General features: G+C 47.1%; 2 protein-coding genes across 3 annotated transcripts in view; both read left to right on the forward strand.

Annotated features, from left to right (window-relative positions):
* Kcnh1 (potassium voltage-gated channel subfamily H member 1) overlaps positions 1-15222 on the forward strand; it is a 301959-nt gene extending 286737 nt beyond the window's left edge. For both annotated transcript variants that reach the window (XM_048357386.1, XM_048357384.1), the window contains exon 11: positions 13823-15222. In XM_048357386.1, the coding sequence (XP_048213343.1) occupies positions 13823-14677 (855 nt within the window). In that variant the 3' untranslated portion in view covers positions 14678-15222. The remainder of the gene's footprint in view (positions 1-13822) is intronic.
* Positions 3546-3713, forward strand: LOC125359590 (mitochondrial import receptor subunit TOM7 homolog). Its single transcript, XM_048357387.1, has one exon. The coding sequence runs from the start codon at positions 3546-3548 to the stop codon at positions 3711-3713; it is 168 nt and encodes a 55-aa protein (XP_048213344.1).
* Positions 15223-19434: the final 4212 nt, after the last annotated feature.

A 19434-nucleotide genomic window follows, 5' to 3' on the forward strand; every position in this document is an offset into this window, starting at 1 on the left:
TTCCAGCTTTTTCTGCTTATGTGGCACTGAGGAATTAAACCCAGGGTTTCATGCACACTTGGCAAGCACTCTACCACTAAGCCACATTCCCAGCCCTGACATTTTTTTTAGAAAATACTAGCACTTTCTGTTTTCCTGGAGGTAAAAAAATTAATTTTCTTGCACTGCTTCCTTCTTTTTTGTTTCTTTCTTTCTTATTACATGGCTGACCATTTGTCTATCACTCATTTATGTCACATGTCCTAATACCTGTGTAATATTATATTAATAATGTTTTCTGTATGTCTTAATACGTTATTTCTTTTGTCCCCTGCATGTATCCCTTCTGAAGCTTTCTGTCACCTTGTTCTAATCTGTTCTGTCTTAAATATCCTCCCTCCCACTGCTGTTTCATGGGTGTTATTTTTTCTAGAATGTGTCTCCTAGTAGTTCTTCAAAAAAAGAATAGCCTGGAAGTTATTTGAATCCCTGCATTTTTACAGGTATTTTTATCATCACCCTAATCAATGGTGTACCCCACAGGACTACTGGCATAACTGATTTTTCCATCAGAACTATGAAAGTATTGATCCACTAGTGTAGGCACTTACATGTGACTAGCTCATGAGTTCAATTCTAGTTCAGGAAAAATTAGTGAGACACTGCAAGAAACAAAAATATGGCACCATGCCTTGAGTCTCTTGACTCTCCTCAGGTGGCCATGGCCTCCCTCTTTCACTGTCCATGACACTAGATCTGCTTTGTTGAGACTGTTTTTCTGCTCTTTCTTTACTACCCCTCATGGCTCAGTTTCCTAACAGTATCAAGTATATTGGAGGCTGCAAGGTTTTTGGAGACAAGTGTCTGCTTGTAGTTGCCGGTTTTCCAATAAAGACTCCCAATTCAGCCTCTCAAAAACAAAACAAAACACACAAAAAGTACAAAAAATACCAAATGGAGGGACAAAGACTGAACAAATGCAGTGGTGGTACTCACTGGTGGATAATGAATTATACAACTTGTGGGTGGGGACAGTAGGGAAAAACTGGGAGAGAGGGAGGAAAGGTGTGACCTTGCCCAAAATGAAATGTACTCTTTACCTGGCTTATTTAACTGTAACCCTTCTGTATCTATCACCTTTGTAATTACAATTTAATTTTTTTTTTTTTTGGCCAGTCCTGGGCCTTGGACTCAGGGCCTGAGCACTGTCCCTGGCTTCTTCCCGCTCAAGGCTAGCACTCTGCCACTTGAGCCACAGCGCCACTTCTGGCCGTTTTCTGCATATGTGGTGCTGGGGAATCGAACCTAGGGCCTCGTGTATCCGAGGCAGGCACTCTTGCCACTAGGCTATATCCCCAGCCCCACAATTTAATTTTTTTAATGCCAAGGACTACAGCAGTGGCTTGGGCCATAGAGTTGAGGCCTTACTTAGCATGTATAAGGCCACAGGTTCAATCCCCAATACACAAATAATAAATAATAGAAAGATGACAAACAAATAAGAAAAAGCGAGAGGGTTCACATGGGGAGGAAGACAGCAGAATGTGGGGTGTTTGCCCAAGAAGAGCCCTTGAAAGAGACGGGGAGTCTACTTCCTAGCTTGTGCCCTCTCTACAAGGGCAGCCAGGTGAGAGCCTGCGGCTGGCTCTGCACGCCCCACCCCTGCTGCAGGGAGCCTGTGCTGGGAACTTAGGAGTCCTCTGTGCCAGGGGGGACTGAGGCACCTGCTCCCCAGGCTCGCTGCGCCTGTAATTCCCTGGTGTGTTTGTGATTCCTGGTGGTCTTGAGGAAAGCTTAATTGTTGAAGCCATTTTATAGAGAAAGATGTGTCTTCTGGCAGACTCCTCGGTGGCTTGTCATTTCCTAGCATGCCTTAATTGGCTCACTTGTTGGATGGCTGACTTTTAGCAGGGAGCAGCTAGAAACCCTTCCCAACTTGGGAAGGAGACCTTCTGCTCCTTGCTCTCGCTGTCCCAGCCAATTGAACTTGATCCCTGAGAGCCATGGCTGAGCAGTGGCTGAGTCCTTGGCAGCTGGACAGGAGGAAGGGAAAATGAGGTTGGGTTCAAGTTCTGGCCAGCTCTCCCTCATAGTAGCCAAGTAACCTCTGTGGGCCTCTCCAACCACATTTCGTGAAATAAATAATAGTTGTAGCCAGCTACCAGCTATACTCATCTAGTTATGTGGCCTTTTTATTCATCTATGAAAAAAACCATGCATAATAAGGTCTATTGGTGACGTGTTTTTGAGATAGCACTGAAAATTGGGGATGGCAGTTAGAGAACAGTGAAAGAGAGGGTAGGAACTTGCGGCCTGCTGCCTTGTACAGCAACACAATCCCTCCAGATCCTGGGCTCTCTCTTGGCCACTCCTGTACTCTTGTTATTAAAGTATCTCTCTGCCAGTCTTAATCCAAATAGGTCTGTGTTCCCTTCTGTCTAGGTCTGATGAGACACAGCTTCTTTAGCCAAGTGGTGGTGTGATTTCCCCCCTGCAAAAAAAACTTCAGTGACCTCTCAAGATGATGAAAGTAGGACTTGAAGTCCAATGTGGAGCCTGGCAGAAACTACATCATCCAGTCAGAGAGTGCCATGTGTTTTATAAACCTCACTTAATTCACATGCCGATCCTGCATAGTATAATGGGTACATTACAAGAATGGCCTAAAAATGTACCCAGTTGGGAGAAAAAAGTTCCAAGTTCCAAAGTACAGAGACAGTGTGGATGAAGAGCTACCAGGAAAATTCAGCTTTTGTCTTGTATGAAACTGTTACACGTAGGATGGGAGGTGAGAATGGCAACACACACACACACACACACACACACACACACACACACACACACACCAGTGAGACCCAGTTTCAAATAAAGATGGTAAGTCCTTGTTTTTTCTTAAATCCCAGTGAGAGCCAAGGAGGCAGAGGCTGCTGCATAGGAATATGCAGGAGGGATGGCAGAGAGAAGCTACGGCCCACATCTTGATCCCAGCATCTTCCTCTGTGTAATGGGATGACAATAGGGGCTTTCCCAGGGTGGTGTCCAGGTTCACTGAAATGACGTGTACAGTACTGAGAGCAGCCCTTGGAGCACAAGGAAAGTTTAGCATCTGACACCCAGGACCATAATTATTAGATAATCTGGACTCTTTATGTGGGTGAAGCCCCTGCTTGTCTCTGTGATTTGGGGACATGAGGACTCATTGCTCTGCCATTTTGGTAGCTCTGTGTCCTCTGCCCTTTCTTTTGATGTTCTTATTTTATTTTGCCTTTACCGCTAAGTTCTTCTGCGAAAGTGTCTTCTCTTCCTTCTTTCTCATTACATCATAATCTTTCTTTGGTCCACTGTCCCTCTCAGATGCCCTGTTCCCCTTGAGCCTGAACCCACTTCTGTGTCCTCCAGACCTCACTAGAACTTCCCTACAGCTACTGTGGGGGAGCCACTTCACAGGGCTAGTGTGCAGGGGTTTTCTCTCTTTGCCTCTGTTCACTCAAAAACACCCAGAAGCCTTTTGGGTTCTGGCCACCACTGCGAGGGACCTTGCTGTGCTGCTTAGCCATCACATTTGGATGGTGATGATGAGCAAAGAGGCCAGGCAGAGGCTGCAGCAGCATTTCAAGAACAGCCAGTTCACCATCTACCGGGGCTTTATCCCTCTTGTCATTTACCTTGGATTTAAGAGGGGCGCAGATCCCAGAATGCCTGAACCAACAGTTTTAATCCTATCTTGGGGATGAAGGACTATTTGGTCATCTGGACTTGGAAGCAATCGTCGAATGGAGGGCCCATGGAAGGTTATGCTCTGGATGGAGTAAGACACGGGACGTGGGGACATCAATCTGGAGGCAGACTTCAAACGAATGGCACAGGGCTCTTCTCGGATGTATCTGTAGCGATGTGAAACCTCTACTGACTTCTTTCTTATAGACTATCAAACTAAATATTTTAACAATTTTTAAAGGCCAAGAAGATGGCAGACATTCTTGATTCAAAGTAGACATGAATGTTAAAATTTCCAGATCCTTAAAGTATGTCAACTCCTGAGCCTGAGACCAAAAATTATTTCTGAGTCAGATGCTACACGTGACTCATGGAACAGACACCCTCGCCTTCCTATTTTGTATTGGATTCAGGACCAATTTCAGGTGTGTGTGTGTGAATGGAAAAAAGGAGAGAGACTGTACTCATCTACTACAGGCCTGTATTAGCTTTGTGTCAAAAGAAATATAGAACAAAGGCAGTAGAAGTGACACAACCACTGATTGTGCACCCCTAATTCCATCATTTTGCATCTACTGTTTCCTGAATGTTAAAATACCACTTTCACAGATGTGCTGATATATATTAACTCTCTTGATAATAGGCTGGCCTGGTGTGTGACTTTTGTGGCCAGAAGAGAATGGCAGGCTGAATAGCCAGGCCTCTGCAGGGAGGACCTGGCCCTGCTTCTTCTGGGGCATGATGGAAGAGACCCAGGATGCATGTCATCGTCAGTCAGCCTGGAGACTGTGTAAACATGTGTGGTTTTGAGACCTATTATTACACTTGCAGCCTGGGAATGAGGAGCTACCGCATATGGCAGCTGGAATTGAAATCAAATATGCCTATGTCCATAGCTGGCAAGGCTGCAAGAGACAGATGAAGACTCCTGGAGTTGAAGTCTCAGCTCCTAGACCTGGAGCCCACTGGTGCCTATGTGAGAGGCAGCATTAAGTCTGGTTCATCGACACTGGCCGCTCTGTGATCAGCTCATTAGTCACTAAAGAGGTCCAGTGCACATCCCAGGACAAAGCTTGAAGTTGGCTTGTTTCCTTATTTCCATTAGAAAAGCTCCTCTTTGGACCTCAGTCACTTGGCCTTTTTTCCCAGGGTCCTAGCAGTCTTTCCAGGTTCAGAAAAATGAGGCTCTTCTCTCCCTCGGGCCCTTTCACTCTGGTGTCAACCACCCTGGTGACAGAGCTTGTACATCCATTGGCTGAAGTTATGATTCTGTCCATTCATTGACTGGACAAGCCATTAGCAAAGGACTTAACCTCTCTCAGCCTGAGATTCCTCACTTTCACAGGAGGAATAATAGTTCCTCCTCCGTGGGCTTTGCAGTTAATGGGCTTGAGAGGTAATAAGCTAAGGTATGTGAAATGCTTAGCATGGGGTGCTCAGTAGACATCTCTTTGTTACATGATTTCACTCAAGTTGGGCAGTGGATGAATCATTAAAAGACAGGCTGTCTCAGACTTGGATGGGAATCTGCCTCCCCTTTTCCTACAAAGTCCTCTAGATTAGGAGATCAGAGTGAGCATTGGTCCTTGTAGCTAAGAGAACCAAGAAACATTTCAAGGTCTTGCTTAGTGATGGTGGCAGGGATGACAGTAACTAGTGCACCCCACAACATGAGGACTGTGTGTCATCAAGTGAACGTTCAATTTTTCAAGGGAGATTTTCCACTGTATTTTTCTTTTTTTACTTACTGAGCTCTTCGTTTCAGAATCTCTCTCTTTCTCTCTCTCCTTTCTCTCTCTCTCTCCCTCCCTCTCTGCAGAATTTCTCATATCATGCATAGTCTTCTTAATTTCATTTAACCATTTATTTGCCCCCTTCCTAGTGGGTCTCACTGGGTTTTTAAAAATTCTTTTTAATTTCTTCATCAAGGATTTCATCCGTATGACTATCTTTGGAAAGCATCAAATAGTTGTATTTTTCTATAGTTCTGATGTTCCTATGGTGATATTTGCATATCTGATGGGCTGTACATCTGATCCAGATGGTGTGGGCCCAGACGCTGCACGGGAAGAGGTGGCGGTGAGAACCAGGGTCCCCTCCATGGCTCTCACACCCTTTTATAGGGTGGCCTACTTGATATGCAGATGTCTCCTGAAGATCTATCCAAGGGATTCTGATTAGTTATGCAACAATAGTTTTATTTCCCTTTGGGCACTGTAGTGTTTCTCAAGGCTGGTAATTCCTACTTGCCCTGTTAATAACTGGGTGTAGGCCTGTGCAGGGGGAGGGGAGGTGGGAATCATGTAGGCATGGGGGTAGCACCTGCACCTGTCTGTACCCCAAGAAGCAGGACCTGGACTGGAGCACTCAGCAGTGTGTGTGTGTGTGTGTGTGTGTGTGTGTGTGTGTGTGTGTGTGTCACAGCCGGAGTCAAAGAGTTGCTCAAAGCCCCCCTAAACAGGCCACTGCAGGCAGGAATCACACTGTTTCCTGTCTGTAACAGGCCTAAGCTCAGCACACAAGAGAGAGCTACTGGGAACTCTGTGGGCCCTTGTGCCTTTAGTCCTGGCACTTGATGACGCCACACAAAGATTGACCATACCCTTAGCCTCAGAGAATTAACAACCCAATTGGGCCTTGAGAGTGAGGCCTGCCATTTGCCTCCATTTTGTAGCATCTACTGCCATAGTACCACCCAATACGTTTGCATCACAGTTATTCTACTGGGCCCCAAGTGTCCTGAGAGTGGTCTTTGGGATCCTGAGGTGGCTTCTCTTCCAGCCGGTGAGGTAGAATTTCTTGAGGGTCTCAGAGATAGAAATATGCAGGGGTTTATGACACCTAGCGTAGCCCAAATGTAGTCACTCACTTCTCAAGATGCCTCTTGGCTATAGCACTGGGGCCTGGCAGAAGATCCTGTTCAATGTATGGCCACTGCACGGGTCACAGGTTACTTACCTGAGGCTCGTGAGCCTGTGACGACAGTGAAACTTCCCAGCAGCCACACATGTCAGCATCCAGTGGTGGTTAGCTGAGACTCTTTCTTCCCTCCACTCACCTACCCTGGGGAGAAAGGAGTCGAGCCGGGTATTTTGTGTCTTTTAACCATGCTGTGTATTCCCAGGCCTCTGACTTGCACAAGAGTCCAGTCTCTCTCTTGCTGATTTCCAGTACTGTCCCGCAGTCACTCACCTGAGCTGTACACCTGTCACTTTGGCTCTTTGAAGGGAAGAGGGCAGTGCTGATTGCTTCTTTTTCAGCCATCTTGGACCCTCCTCCACAGCAAGGCTTAATTAGGTGCTTGCATGTAACATGTCAAAGAAGACTTTGATAGAACAATTTCCCTAGGATCTGCAATCAGCATATAGCAGGGTAAGCCACTATACCTGGCCCTTACACATACCTCTGTAAAACCATATAACATGCATGAGAACAGCAGGCAGGAAACAGATCCTGTGGCAGTGCTTGGGCCAGGGCCAACCAACAGGAGATGGGAAGACAAGAATGTGGTAAAGGAATATTGTCCTTATTTCTCTGACAACTGCTATAACCAAAAAAACCACAAACCTGATGACTTAAGATAATAGAAACATTCTCTCTCCAAGCTGTGAAGGCCAGAAGCCTGAAATCACCCTTCATCTACAGCTTTTCTTCTTGAAGTCAGAGCTAGGATACATCCCATGCCTCTTTCTTGGCTTTTGGTTAGTTTCAGTTTAAGTCATCAGCACATACTGAGAGAAACTCCTTTCTCTTAGGCATTCTCTGAGCACAGTGGCATGTATGTCTAGTCTATGGGCCATATAAAGTTCCTGAAGTCACGGCAAAACAGACATGTATGTGTCTCTTATGCTTCTCATCTGCTGCCTATGACCATCGCCTGTCTTGATAATTTTGTATGGCCTAAAAATATTACGATTTCCAAATGGCCTTTGGAAGGTTCTCTACACCGTGGAGAGCAGGGCCTGGCCAGGGCCTATGTTTGGACCATAGCTCCATAGCTCTATCCCTTTGGGAGTTACTTATCCTTTGCAAACTTCAGTTTCATCATATGAAAAAGTGAAGTTAATAAACATACACAGCTGTTGGAGTTGCTGCAGGGTGGTCCGAGATAGCATCTGTCTTCTGCTTGCATTGGACATAGGAGTTGAGTTCTCCTTCCAGTGTCATCTCTGCCACTTGTCCTGCCACCCCAAAACTTTGTTCTACCTTGGCTGCCATTGTGTCTTGACACGTGCTGTTCCTATCTGAAATACCCTCACCCAAATCCTTAACCTTTTATCCCCACTAATTTCCAATCATTCTTCTAGAATGGTATTAGGGATCACTTTCACAAAGAATGCATTTATTGAGCAATTATTAAGTAGTCAAACTTACTAGCCCTACCAATCAGTGCTATTATCTGATTGGACAGATAAGGAAACAGGCTTGAGGAACATGATCTCATCTGCCTGACTGGAAGCGCTTGTGATCACTGGTGCTGTCTATCACTGCATACCGACTCCATGCACTCCTCCCACTCTGGGCCTACTTGATGCCTTTGCCTGCAGCCTGGCATCCCCTGGATGGCAGGACTGAACTCTATCCCCTTCTAATACTAGGCCCTGGCAGCATAGTACAGGCTCAATGAGCAGTGACAGTGTGATCTTCTTCAGCCCCTCTTGAGACCTCTTCTTCTGTTTGGAGCTCAGGATCTCCCATGTTTGATGCCACGGGAAGAAAAAAGCATAGCATTTGATTCCATACTAACAGAAATAATCATCCTGGAAGTGGAAGATATTACAACTTGGTTTTTTTCTTACTCAGGAGTTGGAGACAGGAGGATCACAGTTTAAAGCCAGCCTGGGTAAAATTAATGTGACAAGCCAGGCAACTGTTATGCCAGCTACTTGGGAGACAGGCATAGGAGAATAGAGGTTCGAGGTCATCTCAGATTAACTAAATGCAAAAAGATTAAGGACATGGGTCAAGTGGCAAGCATGAAGCCTTGAGTTCAATTCCTAGTACTGTTTCAAAAACAAACAAATGAAACAAAATAGTAAAACAATATCCCTTTCTAAAAGCAAAATCTAACCAACTACCTTATCCTATCAACCCATCTGAAGTTTGTTTTTCCAACTCTTAAGTTTCTTAAATGACTGAGCTTGTTAATCTTCATGTTTTATAGTCTGCCATAAAACCACTCAGGGTTACTGGTGGTCAGGACCTGTGGCTGAGGAAACCATGAGCAAAGCTATGCCATTTCTATAGGGTTGTAAGCGTGGGGCCTTGTCCTCCTAATTCTCTGTAGCTCAAGACAGCCTGAGTCAAGTGACAAGATGGTTCTCATCCCTGAGAGGAAAGGAGGCATGAGGTGGGGCTCTCTGCTCTCCTGGGGTCACCTGATGTATGTCCCATGCCTGCAGTCAAGTGCTCAGTATATACTTGCCTTGCCTTGTGTCCCACCACCACTGCAGACAGAGAGCCAGCTCTTGGTCAAGACCAGGAAAGGAGCCAAAAGTTATTACAGTACCTATTAACCTCAGTCATCTTTCCAGGGCTTGGGACTTGGGTCCTAGCTAGTACACAGGCAGGCTGGAAGTGTGTAGGTACACTCACACAGGAACAAAAGCACACACACCACTGAGGACAGCAGAATGACAATGACCTTGCTAGTAGGCATCGGTCCTGGGGTTTCAGACACTGCTCGGGCTGCCTGCATCATCTGAGAGCTTGTGGCACACTCCAGGTTTTAACCCCGCCTCAGGCAATTGTTACTCAGTAGATGACACTGATCCAGGAGGTTCTGCAGGACAGTCTGGAGATCCATCGATCCAGTCCAACCAACGAAGGACAAGGCACACCCAAGGTCACCCAGTGGCCAGTTAGTGGCCAGGCTGGGACTGTTCCAAGCCTGTGTTCTTTCTACTTGATTCTGAGTGCTTCAGATCAGAGGGATGTGTATGTGTGTGTGTGTGTGTGTGTGTGTGTGTGTGTGTGTGTGTGTGAATTCAACGAAAAAGCAAAATAATTTCCTTTTTGGTTTATCATGCTTTTCTATGACTCATACCTCAGAATCTACTCATCTATGCAAATCACTGGGAATTGACATTTTATTTTCTTTTAACGTCCTTAATTCTACTCCATCCCACATCCCCCAACTATCAGGCTTCAAGGAAGTCTATTCCTATCCGTGTTTGCCTTTCTTCTACTTCAGCTACTGGTATTCTCTTGCTCAGTGACCTTGAAAAAGACTCCTGCTCTTTTCTGGCTGAATCTTGACTGATGGTTGAGAAAGGCTTAGCCTTGAGAGAGGCTGGGCCCACTTTTAATGCAATCCAAAAGAAATGGTCGATTGTCCTGACTCACCTCAGTTCCTGGGGAGGGGAGGGGTTGGTTTATCAAACAAAGTTAAAAATAGTTGTTCAGAAAGCCCTGAAGCTTAAGGATTGGTGTGTCAGCTCAGTGTAGCTCAACAACCACTTAATAAAGGCAATTGCTTAGGGCAGCCTCTGAGGGATGTTGAGTTGGACCAGCAAGGTACCATAGCTATCTCTGCCCTGGAGGAGTTCTCTGACCCCTTATATTTTGGGACAGGATAAGCTGTTCAGGATCCATCAGACAAGAGAAAAATACATATGCTCTTGGAGGCTAGTGGGATTCTGGCTACTAGATCCAGGAAGGAAGTGGATATCGCCTGTTGTGGTGTCTGGACTCATCATGGGAACAGAGGCTGTCTGTCTCCAGAGCTGAGCCTTTCCAGTGAGTGATTAGTTGTGTCTCTTAAGAATACACTCAAACGGACCCTGACATTTCCCTATGGTTAGGGTCTCTAAGAATTTCTAGAAGGATGAAAAGGGCACTGGCCCATACCCTAACGTTCTGCTTCTAACTATGTGACCTTGAGCAAGTCACTGCACCTGCTAAACTCTGTTTTACTCAGTAGTCAAATTATGATGGAGAACCCTGGACACCTCCTCACAGGAAGCCTAGTCTCTGTATGATAATGATTCACTTGAGTGTGGAGATGAACCTGTACAAACAGAACTACAGTGTTAAAATCACTCATTCCCCATTCTCCATTCTCCATTCTCAAGGGGATCTTTTGGGATTATCTCCTTCAATGGTTTTCAAAATGATTGTTTGGGCCTAGAATCTTTCCTTGAAATAAAATCTTATAACAATGTTCAGTAGATAAAAATAAACCAGACACTGCACATATAGGACCCAGGGATAGGCTATCTAGCCAGGAGGCAGGCACAAGGAAGCTTGCTTAGGGCCAGCTCATGTGGTAGCAGAGCTAAAATAAGCACTCCACTCTTCAGATTTCCTTCTAGACTCTTCTGATGAAACTAGAGTGACTTCCCTAGGAAGATTCAAGTTTATATAAAAGAACAAGGGCCATTGTCCTCATTAAAAAAAAAAGGTTTATCTCAGGATGACATCTAAATTTCATCTTTTTAAGCTTATATAAGAGTGAAAAATTAAAACCTGTCAGACAGAGATGATGAAATAAGTATGAGGTCAGTAAGAAACAAAGATGAATGAACATGGAAGCCTACTAGGATTTTCATTATACTGTAATCTTCAGGAGCCTAAACATTGTATGTTGAATAAATCCACCTGAAGTCTCTTCTGTCTCCTTAGACCATAAACATCAGAAACAGATCGGGGGGTGAGAGGGCAGGGTGGAGGGGAGTGTAGATCCTTTCTTTTGCCAGGGCTTGGGCCTCACAAATTGGGTAGCAGCCAAAATCCATCCATACACTGGCATAGGTATTTATTTATTGACAATCTATTGAGTCCTTCATATGCTAGACAAGAGGCAAAGATGAAAAACATAACATGGCTTGTCTTCAGAGAGCTTCCATCTAAGGAAAAAGTCAATCCAGTGAAGTCTTTCCTAGTGTGTTGCAGCACCCTGTGGAAGAACTTATGGCTGATCTATGCTTGGGCCAACAGGGTTTCCTGACCTAGAGATGAGGAGAGCTGGGGAAACGATCCCACGTCACATAGAAATCAGGTTAGAAGAACAGGGTAGAAAATGAGATTGAAGGATCTTCACACAAAGTAACCCAGACCTTTTTCTAGGACCTGAACTTATTTAGCAAGGTTAGAGAAAGGAGGGTTGAGCAGAGATCAGGGCATGTGACACCACTCACCGTGTCTTGAGTGTGGATTGATCCAGGCCCGTCCACTGAGGGGACAGCACGTCCTCTGTGGTGACGTCCACCTCCCAAACTCCATGGGATGAGCAATAGCATTAGGAGGTACTATGCAGCCTGGAACAGGAATATCTATGCACACATGCAGGGGTTACCCCCATTGCACATAATGATAGACTTCTAGTGTTTATATGAAGCAGTTCTACGTAACTCGACTCATTTGAGAGAGAGGATCTGAGGAACATGGACTAAGATAGGCTGAGTACTGTGTCTTTCTTCAACTTGAAATGTTTTCCTCTCTCACCGCGTCTATTGAACCCTCATGGAACCCTTAGGGAAAGCTAGACGGCCAGGCCTCTAGCCGGAGCACATTTCAGGTTGGGGATCTTGCCTGCCATTCCTAAGGCTCACACCTGTCCTGCCACGGGGATCTGTCAGTACCTTAAGAGCAGACAGAGGGGCTGCAGTGGCTGCGGCTGGTGCTAGGGCCGTAGACCCTCACTGCCATGACTCAGCCACTCCCGCTCACTCAGCTCTCAAATACTGGTTAAAATGTACAGTCATGGCTGCCTCTGAGACAGACTCCATGACGAACTTCTCCTAAACAGTCACTGAACGTATCAAGCACCACATCAGCAAAACTGCCAGGCCACAGCAGCTCTATAAGAGCTCCTTTGCCTTGTGTCCCGGGGGAGGCTGACATTACTGTCTGATTCTCACAGGAAACTACAGACATGGTGACCTGCCCATTGGTTGAGGCAGTGATATTCAAGTGGGCCTCCTCTGATACACATGATGGCATGGTAGAAAATGCCAGCAGACTTCAAAGATGCAATGTAGACCCAGAGGGCCCTGCCTCCTCCTAAAGAAGGCCCAGGCTGGCAGGGCCTTGATGGGAACATGCTGTCTACATTTATTTCAGGCTAAATAACATGGGGGTAGCTCCCCCCTCAACCAACACTCACCATAAATAAATATTAAACCTTTTAAAAACACACCTGAACACTTGTAACATCTCTCACAATAAGTTTTGTGTCAATCCCACAATGTTAGATGAATTTCTTTTTCCTTACCCTTGTTGGGACAACTTATTTCAAGCTAGTTCTGACCTTTGATATTGAGAGATTAAGAGGACCATAAATGTCCTGAGTCAAACACTTCCTTAGCCCTTCATCCTTGTGATGGCTCTAGTTGGGTTGCTCTCACCCTCTTTAGAGTGGACAGGGTTCTTCTGAGTCCATTAACATGGGTCTGCCCTTTAGACTTCATGTGAGGCTGGACTGAGGAGGAGATAAGGGGGAGGCAGGGTAATGCCATCAAAGCTGATGAAAGCAATGAGTGGTTGGGGAAGACATGCTTCCCAGTGGAGGTCAGAAAGCCATTTATTATGTCCTAAGTAAGTAGCTTGAAGATTTAGCACTCACCTACTGGTTAGTGGCCATAATGTAAATCCATTCAGTGACAGGAGCTTGAACCAAGAAGTCAAAGCACAGGCAAGGCTAATGATGTATGATTTGCTGAATGATTACTAGTATTAGGCAATGCATATTTTACTAGATACCTCTATGCTGGGTGCTATGAAATGACCCTCCTTGGCCCTATCTGAAAGCTTACTGAGTGGTTCTATCAGAGATTCCTGGCTAGGGGCCTCATGAAGGCTGGGTGGTTAGGTGTCATTGGTACATAAGGTCCGTGAGAGGGAATGGACAGCAGGATTCAATGCTTTCCCATGAGCCACCTGTGTGAGCTTTACATTGGGTCTGAAATGTAGAGATTGTCCCTAAAGAGGGTGACAGTGCCTCCGTTTCCTGCCGTTGGAGAGCTAGGAACTGGCATTAAGGAAAGGAAAGGGCTGTCAGCTATGAGGTGGGCCTCCGCCCTGGGATGGCCCGGGAGCCGGACGGGACAGGGGTGGGTGAACTACAATGGCCGAGCTGGGGCTGAGCCACCACCCAGTGACCCTGCTTGTCTGTGTCTCCCCGCAGATCGTGTTCCGGAAGATCAGCGATGTGAAACGGGAGGAGGAAGAGCGCATGAAGCGCAAGAACGAGGCCCCCTTGATCTTACCCCCGGATCACCCCGTCCGGCGACTCTTCCAGAGGTTTCGCCAGCAGAAAGAAGCCAGGCTGGCCGCAGAGCGCGGGGGCCGGGATCTCGATGAGCTGGACGTGGAGAAGGGCAACGCCCTCACGGAGCATGCCAACCACACGCTGGTGAAGGCCAGCGTGGTCACGGTCCGCGAGAGCCCGGCCACGCCCGTGGCCTTCCAGGCGGCCTCCACGTCGGCCGTGCCGGACCACGCCAAGCTGCACGCGCCGGGCTCCGAGTGCCTGGGGCCCAAGGGCAGCAGCGGGGGTGACTGCGCCAAGCGCAAAGGCTGGGCCCGCTTCAAAGACGCGTGCGGCAAGGGCGAGGACTGGAACAAGGTGTCCAAGGCCGAGTCCATGGAGACCCTCCCCGAGAGGACCAAGGCGTCCGGCGAGGCCACGCTGAAGAAGACCGACTCGTGTGACAGCGGCATCACCAAGAGCGACCTGCGCCTGGACAACGCGGGCGAGGCCAGGAGCCCCCAGGACCGCAGTCCCATCCTGGCCGAGGTCAAGCACTCCTTCTACCCCATCCCCGAGCAGACCCTGCAGGCCACCGTCCTGGAGGTGAAGCATGAGCTGAAGGAGGACATCAAGGCCTTAAACGCCAAAATGACCACTATCGAGAAACAGCTTTCGGAGATTCTCAGGATATTAACTTCCAGGAGATCGTCACAGTCTCCGCAGGAGCTGTTTGAAATATCAAGGCCCCAGTCCCCAGAATCAGAGAGAGACATTTTTGGAGCCAGCTGAGAGGTTTGTTTAAGGGGGAGTGAAATAAAACCCACCAACAACCAGAACAAGTTCAAAAACAGAAACGTCTGCACCCCTGCCCAGATACCATCACCTCTCTACATGCCTACATGCCCGATGGTTTTTCAAGTCAGCTTTTCTGGACAGAAAAATCAAAGTGGGACCAATGGCTTAGGTGTGCTCACACGTTCCCGCTCTCTCTGGAAAAAACGGTAGGGGAGACAATGTATGCCCCACATTGCAAGATGGCGGCTGCATTTGAACAGCCTTTCGCGCAACTCTGGAAGAAGGGGCTTGCTGTCTAAAAGGTCTTTTCCTTCATTTTAAGTATTTTTTTTACTACCATAGTATTTATAAAAGATGAAAACTACCAGAGAAGAGGAGCATCCATTTGGGACTGGTAGAAGAGAGCCCAAGGGCTCCTCATATATAGACCATGCTCGGCCTCCTTCCCCAAGCTCCCCCAAAGACTGTGGTGGGCAGAGGGATTTCCCAGCATTCCCCAGCCCTGTACAGCCAGTGTCTGACATCATCATCTCTTTTCTACCGTCATCATTTGTGATAAGCTCAGACAAGGAGAGCTTGAAGGACGGGAAGAGTAGACCTTTCCGCGTTCTGTCTTTGATGGCCAAGGCTGAACAGCGGCGCGATGAGAGCCTCCCCCCCACACAGCCAAGTTCCTTGAGTCTCCTTGCTGAGAAAAGTGAGAGGCACGCGTGGGTCTAGAGAAGAACCTTTGGCTCCAGGGGTTCCCTGTTGTGTGGGCTACCGGCTGCTCTGATAGGAGCCTCAGATGCCCCAAGGGACCCTCAGGCGCTTGTTTATGCTGTGGGCGTCATAGCCCAAGTCGCTTCTTTTCCTTCTGGACCTCCTCCCAAGTGTTCCCGTGGCATTCCTCAGGGTGTGAAGCATCAGCAGGAAGGGGCAGGTACCCGGAGTTGCTTACTAACAAAGCAGGCACACACATGCACACTCACACTCATACATGTACACACACACACAACCTCAGAAAAATGATTGTAGCAAGTGCTATGTTTATATTTTGATTCTCATGGGGATTTTTGTTCACCACATGGGATCAGAAGAGGATACTTGGGAGTTATGCTTGGCCTTATTTGAAACCTAACTTCTCTATTTCCTAGTTTAAAAAAGAAAGACGGCGGGGCAATGACTGTACTCTCTTCAGGAGCTGGAAAAGGAATGAAGCAGTGGTTTTCAGCTGTCCCAGTAAAGACATGAGAGTTGGCTGTAGAACTTGCAGCCCACGGAGCAGGTGGAGCTCAGAGCCATGAGCACAGAGCTGCCTCGCCACCATTTGAATCCCTACCCCATGATGCTCAGAGACATCTTTAAGTCACTTGAGGTCAGATGAGGGGACAGCGTGGGCTGTTCTCAGTGATACCAGAGAAGGGGAAGTGGAGAGCACCCAGATGCATACCTGCAGCCAGGGTTAGGAGTGTGGGTGTCAGCATGGGCTTCTCCAGGTCACATTTATCCGCGTTGCTCTGTGAGGTCCTATCACTGGCACCGTGGCCTGGTGTTGCTTTGCTGCCGTAGACTCTTATCTTACCAAAGATATTCAGTGTTCTGAAGGCTGCCTGTCTAGGCCTGTCTTCCTCCAACCCCCTTTTAATCCTGCTTAGTGGCTGGGATACATCCCAGGACTTAGCCTTTGTCTATGTAGTGTTGACACAGAAGGCCCTGGAAAGTCAAGGGTGTGCACAGTTATGAGGCCTACAGACCTGGCTCTACACACCCCAAGCTGTGACATTGTTAGATTTAACTTCCTGTGGCCACCTAGAGTGGAATCATGCTGGCTCGTAGCTCTGGGTGGAGCCAGGAGGCTTCTGGCTTCTTGAATTTGAGCTGCCGCTTGGTCCTCGAGGGAGAGACTGTTCAATATCGGAACTCCTAGAGACCTCCACACATTCCAGGCTACCTGCCCTCAAACATGCTCATTAACCTGCTGCTAAAGTTTAGTACCTGTCACTCCTAAGGCAAAGCAAGACCCCTTGTTACCCTGACACCCAGCTTCAGAGCCGCCCACCCCTAGAGACTTCTCACTGCCTCTGCTGTGCCTCCATGATAGACCTCATGTAGGGCCTCGCTGACCTGTGTTGGCAGGTCCTGCTGTAGCAAGCCGCCTCTGAGATAGGCAGCTGTCTGTTGAGAAATCACTCTGCATCTGGATCTGTGGGACAGAGCTGCTGGGGAGGCTCAGAAGTCCAGCCTTATGTGGGGGAAGAAAGCTTCAGGAATACGTTCCAGGGTTAATGCAAATGGAGTTAATGACTACAAAGCCAGACCCTGCAGGGGAACCCACTCAACTCAGTGTTGCATGACCCACATGAGTTCCTGTAGGGACAGTTAAACACACCACAGGTGTGGCTTTTATTCTTCTCTATCCGTAGACTTTAAGGAGTTTTTGTTATATTGTTTTTCTCTGAAGAAGAAAAAAGTTTTTTAAATGAGCCATTCTGTTTCTCCTTTTCTTTTTATGACGTGCACCTGGCTGCATGCAGGTTCCTTCAAGCAAACGCTCCACTCCTGCGGGGACCGAAAGCTTCAAGCATCTCTGACCTGCACCTTCCACTACCTACCATGATCTGATAGCCAAAGAGAAACGGGGGAACAGTTGCTAAGTATTAGATCAAACATTTAGACCAGAACAATTATGCCGAGAGATACAGATTTTGATGAGACATTATTTCTCTTTTGGAGGGGATATGTATGATGTGTTTTATCATTTCCTGTTTAGTCTAGTAACTCCTGGTTACTTGGTCTCTCTTAGTCCTTTCTTTGAATGTCATTCTCCAGAAAAGCTCCATGTCCCTGCATCCATGCTGACAGACAGACTGCTTTGAAGTGAGGAGAGCCTCTGTCTCTGTCACTTGGCGGCTTGTTGACATGCTCTCCCCTACCGAGGGAGGGGTGGACTGGATGAGAGAACTAAGTCTAAGGAACAAGATGGCCAATCAGATGGTGTATTTGGGGTCAGAGGCATTGGTTCCAGCAATGTGCCCTGTGGTCCTCTATACCCACAGAAGGCTCCTCCACTGGGCATAAAGCAATGGCCAAAGGAGAAAAGGGAGATGGCCATTTGGCTGCGAAACTGGTCTAAAGCATAATTGATGCAACTTAATTGCATTCACACTGCAGCTTGGCCAGGTGCTCAAGAGTGCTGTCTATTTCAACAGTCTCCCCTAAGCTTTTTGGAAATGCATTTCTCCTTTTGATTCTTTGTGATCTGGTTCCCAGGGTCTGTTCTCCTCTCTCGGAGCCTTTGTGCTGCTTTGGCCACACAGCAGCCCCTTCTTTCCTGATACTCTCCTTTTTCAGAAGGGGAAGTAGCTGGGGAGGGGGTGGAGTTAATATACACTCCCCGTACCTCCTACCCCACGCAGCAAGCTTCATCTTCCAAATCCTCAGGCGGAGGGTGAACGTATTAGGCCAACTTCCAGACTTGTCTAGGTTGCCATGGGGCCTAGAAGAACTCTTTAGGAATTTTCACTGGAGGAAGATCCTCATTTCCTCAGTTGCACTGACCATCACATCTCACATGCACACTCTGGGCCACTAGGAGTCCCGGTGGAGATACAAGTTGCTCGTGTGCACTTGATGAATAGATTGTACTGTTTTGCAATAAAGATGTTTAGCCTTAAGACCCTTGAATGGAACTCCAGCTGTGATGGAGCCACCAATGCCCCTCCCTCTCTCCTCACCTCGTGTAGCTTAAATAAGAGGCCTACTGAGGGCTTGCCCCAGCCCCTGGACAACCTCTCTTCTGTCAGTCATTGCCATTGCTCCATGTACTACTGCCTTCTCACTCGCTTCAGTCAGAGACACCTTCACCAGCTCCTGTGCCCTCCAGTGGAGGGGCCTTCACTGTCCTTTGAGCACTGAATGACCAGAGGAAGCTGGGTTTTCTCTCCAAAGGAGTTGGAGTTGAGACGTTCTCCTTCCTGCTTCCCATAGTTCAGAAGAATCAATGTGAATTAACTTGCTTACATTTGTTTCAAGTGAAACAAACGGTATTCTCATGTGAAGCATATCAGACTTATTGCAGCCTCTAAAACTGGACTTGAAGACCCTGCAGGTGCCCCACCTGGTGGGTGTCCTTTCCACCTGCCATTCAACTTGTCGTAGAGTCATCGTGTGTGTGTTTCTTTCTGTGACTTCTGCGTCATCCAGTGGATCCATTCGTTGTTTAACAAGAAGTTCACCGCTCTTGTTTCAGGAGATGAAACTGCTTTTGTGTTAAGTAGCGATCCCCACCCCCAATGAATGTATTCTCTTAATATTCAGACACTGTATGTGTGCATCAGTTGGAGACTGTCCACATGTACCATCTCATTACAAGGACACTTGTCATGAGCAGTTCATCATCCTGAGGCTTCTCCTTATATTAACATTCTTTCCATTGCGTCCTGCCAAATCCTCCATTGGGTTATTTTTCCTTTTTTCCTTTGCATCTGTCACTTTGTCCAAAATGAGCACGAATAAACAGAAATGCAAATGTGCTGATACTATTTTTGTGGTCAGCCAAGGATGCTGCCAGGAACTCCACCGTAAGTCTGCAGCTTGGGAATGTAAAGAGGAACACGCGGGCCCCTCCACTGATGATTCTCAACATTTTTAAACAAGCACAAATGATATTTGTAACAAAAAAGTTTAATTTTATTTATTATGGTAATAAACTATTTTATACATGATATTTGCTTTTGCATGTTCTTACACAATTGTTAAGTTATTGAGTT

Source organism: Perognathus longimembris, chromosome 11, assembly GCF_023159225.1.
Source record: "Perognathus longimembris pacificus isolate PPM17 chromosome 11, ASM2315922v1, whole genome shotgun sequence".
Classification (NCBI taxonomy): Eukaryota; Metazoa; Chordata; class Mammalia; order Rodentia; family Heteromyidae; genus Perognathus; species Perognathus longimembris.

Bases quoted from the DNA above. Each gene is read 5' to 3' on its own strand.
- LOC125359590 (XM_048357387.1), top strand. From the start codon at position 3,546: ATGGTGATGATGAGCAAAGAGGCCAGGCAGAGGCTGCAGCAGCATTTC.